General features: G+C 31.4%; 1 protein-coding gene and 1 long non-coding RNA gene across 2 annotated transcripts in view; both read right to left on the reverse strand.

The window, feature by feature from the left end:
- Nucleotides 1-283: 283 nt before the first annotated feature.
- LOC118192349 (uncharacterized) lies at nucleotides 284-21177 on the reverse strand. The gene has a single exon (XM_085812211.1). It carries the CDS (start codon nucleotides 18394-18396, stop codon nucleotides 16354-16356), a length of 2043 nt encoding a protein of 680 aa, XP_085668337.1. The 5' UTR covers nucleotides 18397-21177; the 3' UTR covers nucleotides 284-16353.
- The window catches only part of LOC146998984 (uncharacterized), a 48164-nt gene continuing 24289 nt past the window's right edge, over nucleotides 284-24158 (reverse strand). Inside the window, exon 2 of the long non-coding RNA XR_015039903.1 lies at nucleotides 284-5272. This is a non-coding gene — a long non-coding RNA (uncharacterized LOC146998984). The remainder of the gene's footprint in view (nucleotides 5273-24158) is intronic.

Consider the following 24158-nt stretch of genomic DNA (forward strand, 5'->3'; position numbering starts at 1 on the left):
ATTGTTCACGTTGTGGATGCCTTTTGTAGCCACCTATCCATAACTCTATGTAACTGAAATTGCTCTCATCACCCGCAATGCACCCGTCTTTCATCACTGCACTATCGTCTTATCCAGCACTTGTTTGCACTGCCCCTAGCACTAGTCTTGAGCACAATATGTACCGAAGTGTGTTATGTTCACCAAGTTATTTCTGTCAGCGGGGCTATCTGGCCGATATACTAACTGCCCCAGTGGATCGGCTGCCTCGCTGTTGGTGGAAAGAAAGAAAGTACATGACTGATAAATATCATAATTTTCTTTAATTTCATTACAAGTTTCACATTTCAAACTTCTGTTTTTTGCTCTTAAAAATCTCAAAACATATAAACACAATGAACAGCATTCCATTTCAAAGAAGGAACAACTGAGTGTTTACATCACATTAGAATTTTTGGTAATCATGTAGTATGTTACCTACCACTTTTAATTAGTTAATTATTTGTTAGATGACAGCACTAAAATTGGTTGTTGTTTAAATCATCTTTTTCCCTGCCATTTTTACTGCACATCTGAATTCAAAAATAGTGTATTAGTAGTGCCATCTAAGAAATAAATAATAAATTAAATGTGGTAGATCGCATACTACATGATTACTGAATTTTCATATATGACAAATACAGAAATAAGTAGATGATTAATACACTATTTCAGAAATAAATAATTCTTCAACCACTATACACGCACATCCAAGGAATTATTTAACATCTACATGGTTAACATGCAGAACACTTTTCACAGTCTTAATATATAAATAATGAATAAATAAATACAGAGAGATTAAAATTGACAGTTGTGATACAGCTTTCAATGAATGAGAAAGATAAAATAAGCAGAAAGAAGAAAAGCTAATAAATTAAAACAAACAAGCACTTTGTTAAAGTGAAATGAAATTTAAAAAATGTAGGTTGAATGTATCTTGCTAAATGAATATTCATACATTTAGATATTTTAAAGTCATTGCAGGAAATTAATAATGCTTAAATTGATAAATAATATAGATTTAAAATTTATTTAAATTTAAAATGTATTTAAAATGGGGGAAAAAAGACAGTCTTTCAAAACCATTTACATAGTTTAAATTTGAATACTGACCAAATCTTGCAATAAATGTTCAATGTTGTTGTCAAATCAGGCTTAAAATGGCCTCTAATTTCTATGTTGCTCTTTATTCTTAATAATGAGAAATTCTTTTGATATAAGATTAGATACCTAAAGCGTAACAAATAAATCATGCATTTTACAAAATATTTTGGAACTCAGTAAAATTATATAAATTCACTCTAGCACACTATTCATACACAGAATACACCATCTTGATGCTAATTTTTCATATAAAACCATTAAACTAAATAATGTTTAAAAAGAATTTTGCAAAGTTTGTCTAAAAAAATTTCAAACAGGTGACTGCATATATGACAATCCCTCAATTAACATGGTTAATTCATCCCAGCAAAATGTCATGTTAATTATTTCTAAAAATATACTTAAAAATACTATAATTCATGTAACTACTCATCAGAATACCCATTTTTAATTATATTCTTCTTTATATACATTTAAAAGGAGCTAAAAATTACAGATATTTTATATACACAAAAGCAAATTTTAGACTAATTTTTTGGCAACACATTTATACTTTTAATTATAAAAAATATTGGCATTATAGAACCTACTGAATCATAAGTAAAATTTTAATTTTTGCGTGTGAGGCACTGAGCATTAAGTTTTAAAAAGGTAAGGGATATATCAAAAAACAAGTCAGCTAGATATTGTTTGCAAGTTACTGCCAGCTTAGGATTCATCAAGGATTTCAAACATTATTTAATAGCTAACTATTAGTATGTATTACATTTTAAAAACAAACTGCAGTTTTCTTAAGAAGTAACATTTTAAACATTCACAACAGAAAAAACAAGATGCTTCTGAAAATGACCAAATAATATAGAAAATCATGAAAATGCAAATTACTTGACATTTAAAGATTTCACACAGGAAGTTCTGAAATATTTACTCTTAGCTCAGAATAATATCTTAGTTAATCAAGAATTAAAGTTAATGAAAATAATTTTCAGAATAATTTAAGAAACATTTCACTTATTAATAATGACTAGCTGGAGAAATTTAAGTTAACTAGAAAAGCTGACATTAATTTTTAAAAATTTTTGTTTAGCAAAACAATATTGGGTACTTTTCCGTTTTGCCGGCGCAAGCGATAAAGTCGCCAATAATGGTACAACCGATGCCAAACGGAAAATTCTCGCTGGAATGGAATATTCCTTTTACGCCTCATTTTCAAAACAAGTTGCAGCTTTTTCTTATCATATTGATTGTTTCTTTCAATAGTGGCATATAATTACATAGAATATTTATCAGATTGTTCAGTTTTATGTCTAAGGCCATTTTCGGTAATTAAGTCAATCAGGATGCAATCACAGCGCTTAACCCGAAGCCGAAAATATAGAAAAGGTAAAGTCAAGTGTTAAATTCATCAATTCTAACGAGAATGCATGAGCAAAGTAAAGCACTGCAGTTTTACATAATTTCTAAGTAAGCTATTCGTACGAATTGAAATATTTCTTGCATTTAAACTTGTGTTCCAAATTAAGATTTAACTTGAAATTAATGTAGATAATTACTGAGAGCATTAGATTTTTGTAGAGTAGTTTACGTGAGATGAGATCGCTTGGTGTCACGTGATATAAACCGGCGAATCAGGATGTTGAACCATGAAAGCATAGTAAATTCTTAAATTAATGCTTTTTACAAATTTATTGGCTTTTTATAAAATTTTAAGCGATATTAAAATGTTTATGCCTTCGAAAAAGGAATTCTTAGAACTAACATTTTTTTAATATTTTTTATGTGTGTACTGTATGTTGTCGCCAATAAAGTCTGCTTGGCGAGATTTGCGCCGGCGAAACGGAAAAGTACCCAATATTGCTTACCAAAAAATTCCAAATCATCAAGTAATTGAATGTCTGTTATATATTACATAAGCTGCTTCAAATGCTGAAACCCCCAGGGCAGTATGATAGCACGCTCTAGATAAATCAAAGTTCTAATAACACTTTTTATTATAATATTATTTTTTATTATTATGTTTTGAAATAAAATAATCTAAAAGTATTAATATTTTATAGTATATTAATACTTTTAGATTATTTTATTTTAAAACATAATTTATTTATGAAGCTTTTTTTTAAAATAATACAATACAAATTTCATAAAAATTATTTACACATATACATATATCATAAAATTACCAATAATTAATTTATTTCTGTTAATTTTATTAATTATTATTAATTTTTGTGTATTTACATAAAACTTTCTTTTGACTATGTTATTTTTAAATTTTATCCTATACTTTAAAGCTTTCCTTGTTCCCAATTTATATTTCCAGATTTTTTTTTTTTTTTTTTTTTTGACTCTATTAATTTTAGGAGTTCTGTCTAATGTTATTTCAAGTTTTAACATGTATGTGTATGTTTTCATTTGAGAGGCACTGAGAATTTCTGATTTATTTATGAAAAGTGTACACTAAGTATTTGAAAATACATTCACTTTAAAGGCCTCTAAAAATATGCAGTTTTTTTAAATTAATAATTCAGGTTTCTTGTGTATGAAAGTTTACACTCAAATTATTTTCCTGCTTGTATAACTGTAAGTTACTCTAATAAATTTCTAAATTTTGTTCCCATTCAAGTAAATCTTTAATATGTTCCAATGAGTGAGCCTTAATCAAATAATTTTTAACACAATGTCCACATAAAGTTTATATTTCTTTGGCCACAGCTATGCTTGAATGCCTATACATGTCTTGCACAAATAACTTGTAGTTCGCGTGAACAAGATTTTCCATCAAATATACATAATTTTCAATACAAATCATTGGCCATACATTTTATATAAGGACATTTTTTTATATATGCAACTAATATGATTACATAGTCATACATACTTATTATCAAATACATATGTATTGCTTATATCTAACATACATAACTATACCAGTATAGTACCAGTAACATACATAACTATACTGGTATAGTTATGTATGTTATGTAAAACATACATAACTATACCAGTGAATTACAACATGACATGATAAACATGAAATTTCTTAAGTATTCCCATACATTAATACTATTTTTCTAAGAATAATTTGTTTTATGCTGCATAAGTAATATTGGTACTGTTCTGTTATTGGGGGAGGGGGGGGCAGATTCAGGAATGTATGAATGGATTATGTGCTCATGTATGTATGAACATATGTGCATGTATACACCCACATAGATAAGTACACACATACATACACATGTGTATACACACATTTCTGAATCTGTTCCCACCAACAGAAGAGTACTGTAACATTTTATGGGTAACTTTCATTCTTTTTTGCAGTTTTGATACAATTTATATTTGCAAAAACTCTGCAGACGATAAATAAACAATAGAATACAGGACTTTTGAATTTTTAAGCATATTACTATATGCAGTCAGACCAAAATGGAAGACAGCAAAAAAAAATTCAAACTGAAACATTAGATAAATTACACACACACACACCACAAAAAAAAAAAAAAAAAAAAAAAATAGAATTGTAAGTTAATATGCATATCAATTCATTTAGCAAAGAAAGACAGAAATTAGTATACTCAGTAATCATGAAAAATTGTTTAAATGGACAAGTCAAATTAAAACATTCAGTTTCAATAATATTAAATACAAGTAGTAAAAATTTTTCAAATACTTCACAGACAAAACCTTATTCATAAAACAAACATTGTGGTGATCTCATCAACCAAAATAATCCATACACAAAAGTAAACTCAGCATGATATGTAAAGTGAACAATAAAAGCAAAGCAATTTAGATGACTATGTCATATAATCCATTTCAAGTACAATACAATTATTTTGTATTCAGGGTCAGAGGTGGCTCGTGGCTAAAATTAGTGAGGGTGCTGTTCCAAAAAAAATTAACCTTTAAAAACTGTTTTAAAGGACTGGATTATTTAATTAATGACAAAGCACACGAGGGCTATCTGCCTAAAGGGAGGGATGCCTTCGTGCAGGACTTTCTAAGGGAAACTGGCTCATATACACATTACACATGGGAAAAACCACGAAAACGCCCATGCAGCCAACCCGTTCGCAGGATTCGAATCTCGGCCCAAACAACCAGTGTTCAACATTTTTACCGCTCGGCCGCTGGTGGACACAATTGTCTAAAAGAAAACAAACATGTATAAAAAGAAAATTTATTTTGAAACTTCATGAAATCTTACAAGAAAAAAAATTAAACATTTCCTAATTACTTTAGCCAAAATTGTTACAGTTCAATCTTTGTCTATTCATTTAAAAATGAAATCCATTCTTCTTGTTTTAATTTGTGCGAAAAGATCAATAACTTTCTCTTTGATATCTGGATCTCCTTGGTCTTAAGAATTATGTATTATAAAAGTATAAAGAAAGAATTAAAGACTAAAAAGCACACAATATTAAATATTAAAAATAATAATAAGTGCAAATTGGGTGTGCTGCAGTTCCATAGTGCTTATTACGAGCCACCACTGTTCAGGGTACTTACACGTTATCACAACCACCTTAGTAGAAATGCCAAATTTTCAGAATCTGGCAATCATGAGCATAACAATCTTTCAATCAAGCAGTGTCACCATTTTCGCATGCATTCCAGTGGCTTTTATAAGAAATCATAATATTTTATGCCTTAAACTTACTTTTAAATTAATCACAAATTATGCACTTGTGAAGTTGGCCCGAGATGAAAGAAAGTGCAGTAAAATTTCTTCAAGAACACAGAATTTTGGTGCAAAATCTCTAAAGGAAACTATGAGGATATGCATTTTGTAGAGAGTCAATGTTATTAGAGTTTGCATAGTACCATATCTCTGCAATTCTAAGACTTTTTTTTTTTATTATTATTAATCTAAACAAATCTCTGAATACTTGGGGCGAAGAATAGCACAAAAAATTACACAAAGATTTGGAGAGAAATATATTTTCCTGCAAATTTGTTTTATTTTGTAATGAATTATGTAATACTAATTTAACCCTCTGAGTGACACAGGATTTTAGATCTGTCATGAAGCATAATAAATAATAAATAATAAATTAAATAGCATTTATTAATTTAGTTTGTAGAATTACTTATTTCAGTCTACATTTTCATAAACTTACATTCATTAAGATGGTATTTATATTATTAAAGAAAGTAAGAAAGCAAAATATCTTAAATTATAAGCTATTATATATCAAGTAGCAAAACTTCTGATGACCAGATAAACCCGGTCATAACGCTCAGAGGCTTAATAGGTAAAATTTAGCTATTTTTAAATTACTAAAGGATGGTTCCATTTCATACGTTGATAAAACCACCAACTTGCACCTAATAAATAACTTTTTATCTACAAAAAATCACCACATTACCGCCAAAGTTTTTGCATTCGTACGTAATTACTGTATTCAGATTGGCTCTATGAATTATCTGAATAACTCTAATTTTGCAGAAAACAAATCAAGGTGTAATTTTTAAGTCTTATATTTTGTTAGATGAGGAGTAAGACATTTCATGAGAGGAAAAAATTTTCTTGAAGAATTTTAGTTTTTTTGATTTTATTAGTCATGAATAAGGTTTTGCTTTGAGGAATTTGAAAAACTTTTACTATTTGTAATTAACATATTTACACAATATAAATACTACATTTGCACATTATTAATGAATTCTGTAATTTTTAATCTGTTTGGCATTTTACACTTTGCTTATTTTTAATTCATTATAGGCATATATAAATGTAACATAAAGGCAAAGCAAAAATTATTTCACATCAATTTATTAGCAATAAATTTTGGGGGCTATTATAATAAGGGAATACCAAGAATAGTACATTACCTCTCCTGCCCCTTCAAAAAAAGTTTTTCATTTTGAAAGTGTATATTTTAGATTATTATTCCACACAAGAATCTATGACAATAAAACATTTAGTTTATCCAGAGACAAGTCGGGCATGATTTCGAATACAAGTATAGAGGGTTGGGAGTCAGATATGCAAAAGTTTTTAGAATGATCATCCAAAAAATATAAAATAATGAAATGACATGTCTTGAAAACAGCTGCAAGAATATATGATCCAGCTGGATACATTGCTTCTTTTGTTATAAAAGTTCTACTGCAAGAAATTTAGGAACTTGGAATCAGGTGGGATACAGAGTTGGTTGTGAGAAATCAAAAAACTTGATGAATTTGAGTATTCTGAGAAGAACCATCTTTCATACCATTCTGTACTAGTCCATTGGTAAAGGGTTACTACACCTGAAGATAAACCCACAGCAACTATGATTTCCTGGTATTGAGCTAACTGTGTGCAAATTTTCATCTACACTGCATCATGGTAGTAATTATGTACATGACTTTATAGGCAGGCAAATTTCATTAGAAAAATCAATATTTCTATCGAATGAGAGATACCATTTCATTTTTGCATGTAGGAAATATTTAGCCACATGGCATCCCCCCCAAAAATATTCGAATTTCAGTGTTTGATGTCATAAACAAATCAACAATGAGAAGATGGTATTAGAAGTTTGATACAAGGTTCTGAACTGGAAAAAAAAAAAAAACTTAAAAAACGTTCAATCAGAATTTTTTTAATTTCTTGTTTTATTAACAGATAGATATTGCATTTGGCTACGTGTAATAAAAATGCAAAATGTGAAACAATTTTGATCTGTTTATTCCAACTAAGAAAACAAATAACAATTTTCAGATAAATTAAAATTTTCGTTAAAATACATACATACATTCATAAATACTCCCTAAAACGGGCACACAGCTTTTGATGATGACTAGCTTGTTCATTTGAATATGTTGCAGGATACTAGAATTATATGCCTAAGGGAAGTTATAGTTTGGGTGAAAGTGCAGAATCGCCCACTGCTTGGCACGTTTTTAAGAATTGCACATACGCAGTATCCATGTACACGTCGACCTATTTTCACTTAAAAAAAATCCCACAATTGTACAAAAATGACATTGCGCACACTCTTGACTTTATCCATGTACACATCGACCTATTTTCTTTTAAAAAGTCAAAGAAAGTTGACAAAAATCCAATTCTTCTTACTCTTGTAAAAAGCGCCAAACAAGTAAGTGGGTGATTCTGCACTTTAGCCACAGTTTGTAGAGGACTTACCAAGGAAATTTCTCATATTTATATTAAACATAGGAAGAACCATGAAAATACTCTCACAGTCAGCCTTTTCATAAGGATTTGAACATGGATTGTATTACCAGTGTTCAGCAGTCTTATCTACTCAGCCATTTAAGTTTGAAAATGATTAAATAAAGTCAGAAAAGTACAGAAGCACAAATTACTTTAAAATTTAAGGATTCTATGATGAAGGTTGGAACATAATTTCGTACTTTAAGGATAAGATATGACATCAAGAAAGGAATTCAAAATGAAACACAATTTAATTAGAAAAGTTAAAATTTTTTTAAGTACATTTTGCTGTGGAAAATATTCAAATAGTCAAAATACTAAGTAACTGATGTCCAAGTATTTTTCACAATCAATAACAAATTGTATTTTGTCAATGTATATGTAAGTATAACATTTGTTAAAGATTGTACAATAATTAATATCATTATTTAAACTTAACTACTACTTCACCTATTACTTTCAACTTTTGTTTTATTATTACTTTTCTTGTTAAAATGGCAATGATTATTATTGATATTAAAAAAGTACATTTTTTCTTGTTTACGTAATGTTTAGAATGCAGTGTTCTCAGCTTTTTTTTATGTTATTTATGCTAACAATGCTGATTTAGGCTGCATTTTAAATGAATAAATAGCTGTTTATTTTTTAAATTATCGTGTTCATTCATCTGGAGAATTTGTAGTTCATTTGAGTGATTTAAAAGACGTCCATAACTTTTTGTTTGCTGTTGTCTTTATCAGTTCATGCATGAGTTACAAGTAAGTAGTAAGATATTAAGAAATTATGTGGCTGTTGAACAAAAGAAATACCAGAGTAAGTTCAGTTTCAATTTGAAAACTCACAAGTACAAATAACACTTAATAAACAGCAAATATTTAAAAGGCATATAAAACAGCAAATATTTAAAAGGCATACAAATTCAAATTTTATCTGATTGAAATTCTTCTCAGAAGCAATGAAAGATTAAGTTAAAACTAAGAATTACAATTTGTGTGAGAAATCTGAAAGATTCTGAACATTTGAAATTTAATATATTAAATTTTACAGCCAATATGTATGTTATTTTATCAAAGTAATTCCAGCTTAATTCTGGGATGATCTTCAATAGGGCAAACCTGAATTTGAAAGGCTACTAAATGTCAAAAGTCAAGACTTTTTACAGCAGCTTTAAATATAGTTTCAGACACCATCAAAATAGCATTTCAGCTCAAAACTCAGACTCTGAGAAACAGGCAAATTTAGATTTTGATCTCAACCATTTGTTATGTCTACCATGCAAATTAATAATTCAACAGATTGCGATATACGAAACTGTCTAAATTAATCTTTTAAAAAAATCTTTTTCATATGATTTCATTACTAAAACATTTTAGGTACTTACATATTATCCTGTCAATTGTGAATACCAAGCAGTGTGATTTAGCATCAATTATGGATAAGCATGACTTAACGATGCACTCAAAACATCTCACTTTCATTTGATGTAGCTGTGATTGATTCTTAGTAAGCAACATTTAGTTATCATGAACAAGGACATAAATAAACCGTTATTGCTGTATTTATTCCTAGCATTTTGGGGGGAGAAAAAATTATTAGCCCAAAGGGCGTTAGCCCAGAAATTAATTAATAGCCGTTAATTAAGGGCTATTAATTTCGTTTTGGCATTTTGCATTGGTTCCCTATAAATGTTGGTTCACTTTTCAAATTGTTGTCACCAAATGTTAGAGTGAGTGAGAGTTTATTGGTGCAAAACTAAAGATGATTAAAACGAGCCAAACACAGGATGGGATGATTACAGATGATGAAATTAAACTACAATAAATAAAAACAAGTAGACAAATGTACCAAATCCAGAGAGTTAAGTTAATAAAAACAAGGTAAAAGCACACAGCACACATTAAAATCCAAGACACAATCTTTAAAATAAATAACATTAGGTAGTAAAAGCCAGTCTCTTTTAAATAATAAAATAAATTACAATTAGCCTCTCTTCCGATTAAACGGTCAAGAGGTAAGTCACAGCTATTAAAATGTTTCTGACGAAGACTTTTAAAATATGGGCACTCAATTAAAATATGACAAACAGATAAACAAACATTACAATTTGAACAAACAGGCTCATTCTCAGCTTTCAAAAGATAGTTATGTGTCACTCTAGTGTGACCAACTCTGAGGCACCAAATATTAGAACTTAGAACCCTGTGACATATTTAAAGAAATTAAATAATGAAGAATCTGCATAAATGTAGGTATGTTTCTTGGATTGTGATAAAACAACGGTACCTAGAGCCATCAAATTTTGAAATACGTGTGTGTGTGATTATGGCAAAGCCTCGAGGGCTATCTGCCTAAGAGGAGGGATGCCTTCGTGGAGGACTTTCTAAGGGAAACTGGCTCGTATACACGTTACACATGGGGAAAACCACGAAAACGCCCATGCAGCCAGCCCGTTCGCGGGATTCGAACCTCGGACCGAACTACCAGTGTTCAGCGACTTTACCGCTCGGCCGCTGGTGGGCCATCAAATTTTGAATAATGTAATCTTCGGTAAAAGTTTACAATTACGTGCCCCTTGTTTTTTGGCGATTCTTTCTTGACGCCAAGATCGGTGCCAGGAAGGCACAATTTCAAGATGGCTGTTACACAAAACCAAAAAAAGAAGTCAAAGAATTACAGAAGCTCTGTGTCCACGTACACATCAATTCTATTTTCACTGGAAAAAAAAAAAAAAAATCAGAGAATTACACAAAGTAGGCATTCTGCACCGTCTTAACTTTGTCCATGTACACATCAATCTATTTTCATTAAGAAAAAATCAGAAAGTTAGAACTATCATGGTAACCAGAAATGAGGTTTCATCGTCAAAGTTTAACAAAATTTGTTGCCATTCGAGGGGGGCACCCAATTCCACACTAGAGCTTAATCTTCTACTAAATATGGGCATCTGGAAGTCCGAATTTGAAATTTGTTTTATTATTGATTTCCTATTTTGTAACACTTCAACCAATTTTTGATTAACTCGCTCAACGTTTTCAAAGCAAGCAATGGCAATACTGTATGGGGAAAAAAAACATTTTTATCTCCAGTGCGCTAGACTGTGTATCGGAAATTCTAAAGATATTCTCACAGTGATATTGCTGTTGAATTCAATTTTATGGTTTAAGTGGGAAGAACTTGATATTTAATAAATAAAGGTAGCACACAAAACGTTAAAAAAAGCCTCTTTGGGCAGAATGTAAAATCTGAAAGCTTTCAAATTTTATTTTTTTTATTTATTAAAATTTGGAACCTGCCCTCTGAAGAATACTAAGCAGTGCATTATTTTCAATGTTACAGAATTCCACCATAAAAAGCTGTCTATTAATGAACATGATGTGGTCAGCTGAATATGGTCGACAAAATGAAACTGACTAGAAATTACCATGGAGGTGGATTGTATCCATAGTGTTCTACACAAAGCTTCCGGTAAAATTGGAGGGCTTAATAAAATACAGTCAAAAGTCGTTAATCCGGACTCGTCGGGACTTCGGCGATTCCGGATTATCGATTTTTCCGGATTATAGATCATCAGTTTAAATCTCGTAAGATGGCATGCAGAAATTCTAAAATTAAAAATATGAAACCGTAATTTATGAAATAAAGAACAATTATGATTTAAAGGGTATCAAAATTTACCAAAAAAAAAAAACCTTAATATTTATTTGTTTACTTTATTAAACATTTCTTTCAATGTAAGTTGTTTAAGTTGCTTCGTTTTATGTGATAATACTTTCACTTTAATTCTATAAACAGACATAATTTCTTGTTCAGTTACAAAGTTCCGCTGTTCAAGTCCCGTTAATTGCTGTGCCGAGAATACCGACTAACTTGTCAATCGAAATTTTTTCGTTTTCACTAACCTCTCTGTCACATTCTTCATGTCTTTATCCATTTTATGCAGCAATTCCACTTTTTGTTTGTTGGACATCGAAACATACTTTCTTTTTGTAGATCCTTTGGAAGTTCCAGCATCGGAAATTCTATTTGACATAATCGAAAGTTCAAGTTTACTTTTATAAAATTGCTCTTACAGTCTGCAAAAAATAATAAGCGGGATCCAATTCGAAGATTAAGGAACAACGTAATCATTAACATTAACTGAAATAGATAATTAGATAATTTTAGCTTACACCATCCGTTATACATTAAACGCGCAGGCAAAAACGTATTCTGCACTTGCGCACACGCATATGCGCAGTAGTCAAGGTCTCACGCGCACGCGTAAAACGCCTGTGCGCATGTGCCAACGCGGCGCATGCGCAGAAAGTTTTTAGCTTTGAGGTCCGGATTATGGGTGTCCGAATTAACGACTTTTGACTGTAGTAGAAACTGATAAGATCTTTTTATGAAGTAGAGTGAATACTGATTGTTTATTAACTAAAGAGCTATCACTTTCAGTGTTCCACAGTAATGATTGGCATAACTTTGGTGGGAGCTTGACCAACTTTCATGGTCAACAGGATAATATGTAAGTATCTCATTTTATTTCTTAAGTAGTATTACCAAAAAAAGTTTAAGTATTTAACATACAAGATAGCAAATTTTGCTGCATATGTTAATATAGTAAGTAACCTGTGCAAGAAATTAATATACAGTACAAAGTCCGTAATCTGGACTCGTCAGGACTTCGGCGATTCCAGATTGGGGTTTTTTCCGGATTATATATAATCAATTTAAATCTGGTAAGATGGCATGCAAAAATTATACAATTAAAAATATGTAACCGTAATTTATGAAATAAAGAGCAATTATGATCTAAAGAGTATCAAAATTTACAAAAAAAAAAAAAAAAAAAAAGCTTAATATGTATTTCTTTACTTTATTAAACTTTTCTTTCAATGTAAGTTGTTTAAGTTGCTTAGTGTTTTGTGCTAATCTTTCTCTTTAATTCTATAAACAGACATAATTTCTTGTTCAGTTACAAAGTTCCGCTGTTCAAGTCCTATAATTGCTGTGTCGAGAATACTGACTAACTTGTCAATCGAAATTTTTTCATTTTCAATAACCTCTCTGTCACTTTCTTCACTATCGGAAGCGGTATTTTCTGGATCTAGAACCATACTACAGAATTTGCAGTCCGTTAATTGATTGATGATTGGGGCAATTTTGTCGTAATGAAAAACTTCTGTTATATCGTCTTCATTTACTACCGCTTCTCCATATTTCTTTACAAAATCAAATAAGTGGAAAATTTTACCTTTAGTGCGCGATGTCAGAAAACCTTCAAATTCACAGCTATCATCTTCATCGTCTTCACCTTGAAATATGGTAGCTGGCCATAAATTATTAATTTTTTAACGTATCTGGAAACACATCCTCACACGATCTTGCGATGCTCCACACAGCAGATTTTATGCAAAAAATTTTTAAAAGTCTTGAATAGTCTTGCCATTGTTCAAGAAATTTAACATAGATTTTAAAAATACTACTTTATATTTGCATTTCAGCACGTGCACTATTCCTATATCCATAGGCTGAATGATAGACGTACAATTTGAAGGGAAGAATAATACGGATACATTTTCTTTCACTAAAACTTTAAGTGAAGTATGCGCCGAACAGTTGTCAATAATCAGGACTGTTTTTGAGTCATCAGGTAGACCAACCGAATTCAAATGTTGCCGAGCCTCGGGTATAAAATGATTTTCAAGCCAATCATTCATCAAAGCTTGTGTCATCCATGCTCTTTTATTTGTGCGATATATAACGGGGAAAATCGTTACTCCTTTAAATGCTCGAGGTCGTGCATGTTTTCCAATTACGAAAAGTTTGCACTTGTGCATTCCTGCAGCATTTGCACACGCTAAAATTGTTAGTCTCGCTTTGGAATCTTTGACACCAGTTGTAGCCTTTTCTGTAGAGGTTGCCAAGGTATTTCGTGGTACATATTGCCAGAAAAGACCAGTTTCATCAGCGTTGTAAATTTATTCTGGAGATTATTGTTTACTAGTAATGAGTTCAATGAATTCATCTGCAAATTGTTCAGCAGCTTCAGTATCAGCTGAAGCTTTTTCACCTGAAATTTTTAATTGTCTTATATCATGGCGATTTTTAAATTTGGTTAACCAACCTGTCGAATATGTGCAGTGTTTAAGTTCATTTCTTCATGAAATATTTTGGCTTGAGCCATTAGCATTGGACCCGTCAATGGTACGCCCTCGCTGCGATGCTGTCTGACCCATTCAATCATCACTTTGTCATGATCGTCACTTTTAGCATAATGAACCCTTTTTCTGTTATTCATTGCCAAGTGGGGTATCGGAATCCACAAAAAATTCAAAAAGTTCTTTTTTTTTTTTGCTTACGTCATATACAGTTGACTTTTCATTGTAATACTCCTCACATAATTTTGACACGGATATGCCTTTATCCATTTTTTGCAGCAATTCCACTTTTTGTTTGATGGACATCGAAACATGCTTTCCCTTTGTAGATCCTTTGGCAGCTCCAGATATGTAAACTCTTTTTGACATAATCGAAAGTTCAAGCTTAATTTTTATAAAATTGCTCTAACAATCTGCAAAAATTAATAAGCCGGATCGAATTAGAAGATTAAGAAACAGCGCAATCTGCAATATTAACTGAAATGCCTTAGAATCAGTAAAGATAACTTTAGCCTAGCTTATACCATTCATTATACATTAAACGTGCATGTGTGAAAGCATTACGCACATGCATAAAGCATACAAAAAAAAAAGTTTGTGGCTTTATGGTCCAGATTATAGATCATTCCAGATAATGGACGTCTGGATTACGAACTTTGTACTGTATTAATTATCCAGTGCAACAACAATTTAATATATTAAATTGTGCATCAGATATACTAAACACAATATATTTTGAATTTACAGATTTGTAACTAAATTTGGTTTAATCCTAGTATACGATACACATGGGATTTGGCGACATTATTATAAGCAATAAACACAATATTTATGATGAGCAGTAAAAAGGGTCATTTTGGTGTTGGCGAGAATTTTCAAAATAGTGACAAATCCATGTTGTATACTAGGATTTTACCTCAAATCGCGAGGCCTACCTGAATATTAACAGTTTTATTTTAATTATAGTCAGGACTTAAATTCTGCCAGAGCCTTGCCCCAATACTTCAGATTTTGAATAAAATCGTGATTCCAGCCAGGGCCCTAAATAAGATAAGCTCCTGTATTTTAATTTCCATTTAACTATTTGTCATTAACTTATTTTGAATCCAAAGGGGCTTTGTCCCTGAGGGACTACTGTTTTCGTTTGGGGAATTTGTGTCGAATCACTCTGAATGTCTCTTTCACTTTTCAAACTGTTGCCACCCAGTATTATCACCCTGTATTATATTTGAAGAAATTAAATAATGAAAAATCTGCAGAAATGTATGTATATTTCTTGCATTGTGATAAAACAATGGTACCTAGAGCCATCCAATTTTGAATAACATAATCCTCCTGCGAATATGCACATTTGGAAGACCAAATTTGGAATTTGTTTTATTACCGATTTCATATTTTGTAAAACTTTAATGGATTTTTTATTAACAATCTCAAGGATTTCAAAGCAAGCAATGGCAACGTTGTACAGAAAAAACCTTTTTATCTCTATAGCGTGCGAGACTGTGTATAGAAAATTCGAAAGAGACTCAACTCATTTTAAAATTATTCTGCGATATTGCTGTTAACCTGAATTTTATTTTTTAAGTGCAAAGAACATGATATTTAATAAATAAAGGTAACACACAAAATGTTAAAAAAACGCCCCTTTGGACATAATTTAAAATCTAAAACCTTTCAGAATTTTTTTTTTTTTTTTTTTTTTCCTGTTTGTTTCTTTAGACTCTATTTAATTTTCTTATTATTTTTTTTTTAAATTTATTTATTTACCTTTTTAAATGGCTTTTCATAGGGTTCCAGCACCTATTAGCGTAGAAATTAAGTCTTGAGAAATGTATCCATATATGATTACAATTTCTTCTTTTAACATGCTATATATCGTAAATGTATAGTAATCATAACTTGAGAAATCAGATGTAATGTATTTTATTGAGTATGAGTATGCATATGCAATTCAAACTCTTTCTTCCATCTAAACGTTTCATTGCATACTTCACAAACATGAGATATTTCAGCCAAGTGTGTATGAATGTGCCTCCGCAATGTAGATTTTTGCCCAAATGATTTATTACATATTTCACAGACATGAGATTTCTCACCCGTATGGACAAGTAAATGTCGCAATAAACTACTCTTCTGTATAAATGATTTATTACACACTTCACATTTATGTGGTTTCTCACCTGTGTGATTATACATGTGAATCTGTAACATGCATTTCTTCAAAAAAGATTTGTTACATATGTCACAGACATAAGGTTTTTCACCTGTATGATTGTGCACATGTTGCTCTAATTCACTTAACTCAAAAAATGATTCAGAACACAAATTACAATCATATGATATCTGCCCAGTATGAGAAAGTTCATGTCTTTGAAGCTCTTTCTTTGATCTAAATGATTTATTACACTCTTTACAGGTGAATGACTGATCCCCTACGTGTGTACGTAAATGTTTTTGCAATGCTGATTTCTGTGCAAAAGCCTTATCACACACTTCACATGCAAAGGATTTTTCACCTGTATGAGTAAGTAAATGTCGCTGTAAATTATTTTTTTTCATGAATGACTTGCTACACATATTACATTCATAAGGCTTCTCTCCTGTATGATCAAACATATGCATCTGAAATGCAATTTTTTGGGCAAAAGATTCACTACAGATAGTGCATGTATAAGGTTTTCCACACGTATGAATATACATATTTTGATTCAACTCATTAGACTGAGAAAATGAATCGGTACTTATGTTACATGCATTGCATTTTTGTTTAGAATGAACAAGCAAATGCCTTTGCAATTCATAATTCCATCCAAATGACTTACTGCACAGCTCACAGACAAAGGGTTTCTTACCAGTATGACTATACATATGCACCCGTAAATCAGTTTTTCGGACAAATGACTTGTTGCATGTGTTGCACGTATGAAGTTTATTCCCAGTATGTGTAAACATGTGGCCATTTAATGAACTTCTCTGTGCAAAAGCACGATCACATACGCTGCAAACGAAAGGTTTCTCGCCAGTATGAGTACGCACATGCACCTGCAATACACTCTTTTCTAAAAAAGATTTACCACAGTCATCGCATGTGAAAGGCTTTTCATCTGTATGAGTGCGCCTATGACGCTGTAATTTACAATTTTCCACAAATGATTTACCACATATGTCACAAAAATAAGGTTTCTCACCAGCGTGAAGTTGCATGTGCTTTGTAAGATTTCCTTTCTGCACAAATGACTTGTTACATATATCACATACGTGGAATTTTTCACCTGTATGAGTACACATATGCCGTCTCAATGTATGTCTTCCTACAAATGACTTATTGCATATCTCACAAACATGTGGCTTTTCACCTGTATGAGTACGCTTATGCATATTTAAGCTATCTTTGTGTACAAATGACTTATTGCAGATGTCGCACACATGAATTTTCTTACCAATGTGTATGCGCATGTGGCGCTGTAATTGACATTTAAGCACAAATGATCTGTTGCATAATTCACAAGCATGACATTTATCACCTTTGTGAATAAGCATATGCACTTGTAAATCACCCTTCCGTATACATGCCTTACCACATAACTCACATACATATGGTTTGTCTCCTATATGGATAAGTGTGTGCATTTTTAATGTACGCATTTTCACAAATGACTTACCACACACGTTACAAACAAACGGGTTTTCACCCGTGTGCATACGCATATGGACTTGTAAATTATACTTCTGTCTAAAGGATTCATTACATATGTTACACACATACGGTTTATCACCCGTATGAATTCGGGTATGAATCATCAAATCACTCTTTCGCACATATGATTTCTTACATATCTCACAAGTATGAGGTTTCTCACCCGTGTGAACATGCATATGCTGTTGCAAATTTGCTTTATGTAAAAATGCCTTGTTGCACAATTCACAAATAAAACGTCTTATTTTTGACTGGGTCTGCATCATCATTTTCACTCTTTCATAATACTAAACTTAGAAATGACACACATGTAAGTTTCTTCTTAATTTAACTACTAGGCACATAACTATGGCTTGAGGAATAAATTTGTTTGATATAACGGCATTTATCCTTATAAAACAATATTTATGATTTCTATCAAAGAGCTATATTATTTATGACTAATTAATAGTTACAGATTTTACACAGCTGAGGGTAATAGTGAAATAACTGTTTGAGAACACTTCAAAACAGTTTATATATCAGATGGCTTATTATGAATAATCAGTGATTTTATAAATAAAATACATATCTAAAATAATTCATAATTTTTTATGCTAGTTTCTCATATATTTAGATACATCTGTACGTGAAACTATATGCATGTATTTTAACTAATAAATACGCCAATTCCTTGTTATCCCGGCTAATAAATAAGCAATTCAGGCCAAAAGAGATGAAAATTTATTGCATTCTCAGAATTGATCGACAGATTAACTTTTAAGATGCCTTTATATACACGAGATATATTTTTTGAATTAAATTGTTAACTTAAACCTTTTTATTACAAGGATTATAGCCACACTTTAATATTGCATACTCAATCTTTTTTTTATATTCATTTCGTTATTTACTATTTTAGACAAGGACACAAAGTTCGATAATTTCATTTAGTTTCTTTACAACTGCATAAAATCCGCAATTATTTTGATTTAGTTGAAACTCATTGCTTGAATTACGGAGTAAAATGTTCCTACATATTCACCTACAGAGTTTTTCATCTTAATGGATAACAAAAGCGCTAGGCAACAGCGATGACTTTTTTTTTTTTTTTTTTTTTACTTTAAAAAACACAATCCCTTGGTTTTTCTTCTCGTTATTCACATTAAATGCATACGAAATCACATACTTCACATCAACAAAATTTCACATCTAATAAAAGTTTAAGTGCTTTTATTCAGAGGAATGATAATTTCAAATTTACAGGCATTTTAATCAGAAAAAAATATTAAACTATGTCACGTACATTACGTTAGCAAAATAATATTGCATATTACATCATTTTTCATAAATCGGTGCTAACGCAAAATTTTAAAATTGCTAGATATGTTTAAATGACGTCATTATCACGTGATCAAGTCAAAATTCTCAAACTGTGTCTCATGTTCGGTATTCATTGATCTTCGTGAAGAGTTTGTAACAACTTTGAAGACAAACATATGGACATTTGTCTTGAATTGAAGATAGAAGAAGAAATGTCTTGGACATTATCTTAAGAGGAGAAATAGCGACTTAAGCGGATTAACGCTAATCTATTCCTAATTCCTAATTAACAATGTCTGATCAAGAAAGAGCATTATTTTTTCCATGAAAAAAAGGATAAATGTTTTTAGAATCGGAAAAAAAAAAACTAAATAAAAGTATGTTAGTTTTTCTTGCGTATACAACTGGGGCGAAGTGTTATGTTAATTAGGAATAAAGCCGTATATATTTCCTGTCTCCTAAATCCCTTGTCTACAAAGTCTTTTGCAAAAATAACTGATGATGTTGCACTTCTTCAATTATGTCAGATTATTATTTGAAAATTGAATGCATCACACACTTCTGTAGCCCATTGATATTTTTACTTGTTTGATTTCTTTCGCACTGCACCTTTAACAAAATTCTGTCATGGGACTTTTAAATTTAATGTTAAATATTATAAAATTATTTCTCTCCTTCTCTTTTTTTTTTTTTTTTTTTTTTTTTTTTTTTTTTTTTTTAATATATCCTCTTCTTGTATGCCTTTCGCCCTTCGGGCAGAAAGAAGAGAAACGAAACATTTGTCCAAGGTGTCCAATCAACAAGCGCCTAGATATTGGGTTCTCATCTATCCCAGAGTTCCACACTCTCTTCGCTCGCAGTATGTCATTTCCGGTTGTGGGGAGGGATCTCAAATGATAGAATAGCTAGTGAACGGAAATCCTCGTATTGCAATTTTCGTAGTCGAGTGTTTGCAAGCTAATTTGATCAAACATCTCTGATCATTTTAAAACAAAACGGTCCTTTTCAGGACCAAATGATCACTTTAATAAAGGGCCCTTTTCAGAACCAAATGTTCAATCTGATGAAAAAAATCAAACTAATTCGGATATTTCTACGGATATGATTACATCAAACAAGTTTCCATGTGGACGTGGGAAATTCTTTTTTTCCAAATTTAGTTTGAAAAGGCATGTAATGAAATGCCATCCAACGGATGAACACATATTGCAGTCTCTAAATTTAAAAGTACGTGAAACATCCAAACTCAAAATATGTGACTCTAGTTGTAATGGTGATCACATTTCAACTAAGAGACAGTATAAATGTCCTTTGTGTAAAGGGGATTTTGAAAATGAGTTGATAAATGAACACTTTTTACAAGTTCATGATGTAAAACTTGAAACATCAGAATTAAAATTTGAATCCTATGAAAGTTTTTTTTAATGGAAAGATGATTTAGAAAATAAAGTCAAAATTTATAATACATGTATCTGAAAACCAAATGCCACTGGTACAGTTACGTATTTTACATGTCACCGTTCAGGGCATTTTCATTCACAGAGTTCTGGAAAGCGACACATAAAGCTACAGGGCAGTAAAAAAATTAATGCTTATTGTCCTGCGAAAATAAAATTGGTCAAATCAAAACGAGAGGAATACTATGCACATTTCCAGAAAACACATGTAGGCCATGAAAATGATATGGGTCATCTTTTCCTTTCATGTAAGGATAGAACCTTTATTGCATCAAGAATAGCTGCTAAAGTACCATTTGATGCAATTTTGGATGACATTCACAATTCCATATCTGATTCTGGCCTCGAACGATTGCATATAATAACAAAAAAAGATCTGCAAAACATTGAACAAAGTTTTGAGTTAGCTTCCAGTGCAGTGAAGCATAGTAATGGTATTGGTGTATTTAATTATGGCAAAGCACACGAGGGCTATCTGCCTAAGTGAAGGATGCCTTTGTGGAGAACTTTCTAAGGGAAACTGGCTCGTATACATGTTACACATGGGGAAAACCACGAAAACGCCCATGCAGCCAGCTCATTCGCGTGATTCGAACCTCGGACCGAACTACCAGTGTTCAGCGACTTTACTGCTCGACCGCTGGTCGGCTAAAGCATAGTAATGACTATGTGAGGGTTGACATGTGGGTGAATGAAATGCTTAGTTCACAGATTTCATGCGTGTTATATTATAAGGCACAAGGTGTAATATCCCCAACACATACATTCCTTAACGATGAAGATTTTATTCTCATCATAATGACAAATATGATGACAATAATCACGAAGTGAAATGCTAAAAAAATTTAGTTCAGACTGCATACAGTTAGCTACAAAAGTCTGTACAGACTAAATTTTAAATTAAAAAAACACTTAAAGCATAGAAAAATGTTTTTTAATCATTACATATTTTTCTTCTATTAGCTAAAATTGTAAGCTTAAATAAAAAGTAAATAATATCAGTGAAATACTTTTTAAATTTTTTCAAAAAACTCAGAAATTCCATCCAATAAGTCTGCGTACACTTTCAAAAAAAAAAAAAAAAAAAAAGTAAAATATAAGTTTTTTACATTACTTCAATACTTTATAGGATATCCTTTATTCTTCAAAACAGCCTGCAGACGTCTGGGCATTGACTGAACTAGTTTTTAAGTGTCATCCGACATAAATTTCGCCCATTCTTTCTGCAATTTACTAATTAGATCATTTCGTGATGTAATATTGTGTTTTCGAATTCGTTTCTCCAATTTTGCCCACAAATGTTCGATTGGATTGAGGTCTGGTGACTGTGGAGGAGTACGCAATTGTCTTGGAGTGTGATAGAGGAGATATTCCTTCACAATTTTAGCTCTATGTTTCGGGTCGTTGTCTTGTTGGAAAATAAAGGTATTAGAAAGGTTTAAATTTAGGGCACTGTCTCATAGATTTTTCTTCAGAATATCCAGATAAACATACTTATCCATGACTTTATCAATAATGTGAAAATTTCCATCTCCTTTCGACGACATACACCCCCATACCATTACACCGCCAGCTCCATGTTTGACAGTTGGATTTAAATTTCTCAGATTCAGTTCTGTTCCTGGTTTTCTCCATACAATAGGGTGGCCATTAACTTTAAATATTGTAAATTTACTTTCATCTGACCAAATTACATTGTTCCAGAAGTCCTGCGAAGAGTTTAAATATGTTTTGGCAAAAGCAATTCTTTTCTTTCTATTTGTCTCGGAAATGTATGGCTTAGACCTAGGTTTGCGTCCATGATAATCAGCCTTTCACAGCACTTTTCGTACAGTTTCAGGAGAAATTTCCTTGTTGCTAGTTAAAAAAACGTCTTTTGCAATGCTTGCAGCAGAAAGTTTAGGATTTTGTTTAATTCGTAAAAGAATTGTTCTTTTTTCCCTCTGCGTTAGCTTCTTCGGTCTCCCACATCTTGGTTTTACAGCAAGACTATCAGTGTCAAGATAGTTTTGAATAACTCTTTGCCCACTAGAAAATGGTTTTACCAATATAACGAAGAGTTTTATCTTCATCTCTCAATTTGATAATTAGTTGTCTCGTAACTACGGGAATTTCTTTATTGGTTGTCATTTTCGTCAAAGAAAATAGAAATAACAACTTCCAATCAACGTGAAATTTGCTTCGGAAGTCAATGACCTTGAAAGTGTAACCTTCTTTGTATTCTCAAGTTTGAAGTTTAAAAGTTTAGGAAATACCCCACCTCCTTCGCGTTGTATGCAAACTTTATTGCCTTTGATTTCTGACCACTTATCTTTTAAAATTTAGTGTGCATAAATTATTAGATATGAAAATATTACAGTTAAATAATTTCAAAGTCCCTTATTGAAACTAAACATTAAAAAAAAAAACTTTAAGAAACTACCCTATTCGCACCATAAATTTGGATTTGATATTACTTTTCTTGATGTACGCAGACTTTATTGACTAACTGTATGTATAGATGGCACTCATGGCATGAATGCATATGGCTTTGAGCTTATAGTTTTATTAACTGTCAACAATTTAAGAGAAGGATTTCCTTGTGCGTTTTTAATTTCGAATCGAAGTGACCAACCAGTTTTGTCTATATTCTTCTCAATAATCAAGCAAAGCATTGGCACATTACAACCAAAAGTTTTCATGTCAGATATGGCTGATTCTTTTTTTAATGTATAGGTTTCAGAGATGGGCACACGTGAAAAACGCTTCTTTTGTGCATGGCATGTTGACCGTGCATGGCGAAAGAATTTTAAAAAAATCGGTGGTAGAGAAAAACAAGCCCAAGAGTATCAAGTTCTCCGCACTTCTTTACAAGAATGTGTATACAGAGTTTTAATACTGCAGCAGAAGTTGTGTTAAATTTCTTGAAAACTGATCCCGATACACTTGATTTTGATAATTATTTTTCGACACATTATTTAAAAGATGCAACTACTTTGGCTTATTGTCACAGAGTTCATTGTGGATTAAATACAAATACACATATTGAAAGAATGCATCGAACATTAAAGTACATATATTTATTTACATGGGAAAAATGTTAAAAGATTTGATAAGGCTGTGCATGCAATTATGAAATTTATTAGGGATAAAATGTTTGATGGAATCATTACATCAAATAAAGGAAAATTGACAAGTAAAATTAGAGACTTGAGAAACAGATATAAAACCAGCTTAACACTGTCATCACAAATTATACAAAATGAAAGTGGCTGGATTATTTCATCAGAAAG

The sequence above is a fragment of the Stegodyphus dumicola genome, chromosome 2 (genome assembly GCF_044657685.1).
Source record: "Stegodyphus dumicola isolate Sdum_Otavi_A_Nest chromosome 2, ASM4465768v1".
Lineage (NCBI taxonomy): Eukaryota > Metazoa > Arthropoda > Arachnida > Araneae > Eresidae > Stegodyphus > Stegodyphus dumicola.

What these genes read in the sequence shown, in the direction of transcription:
- LOC118192349 (XM_085812211.1), bottom strand. Translation starts at nt 18,396, where the DNA reads ATGATGATGCAGACCCAGTCAAAAATAAGACGTTTTATTTGTGAATTG.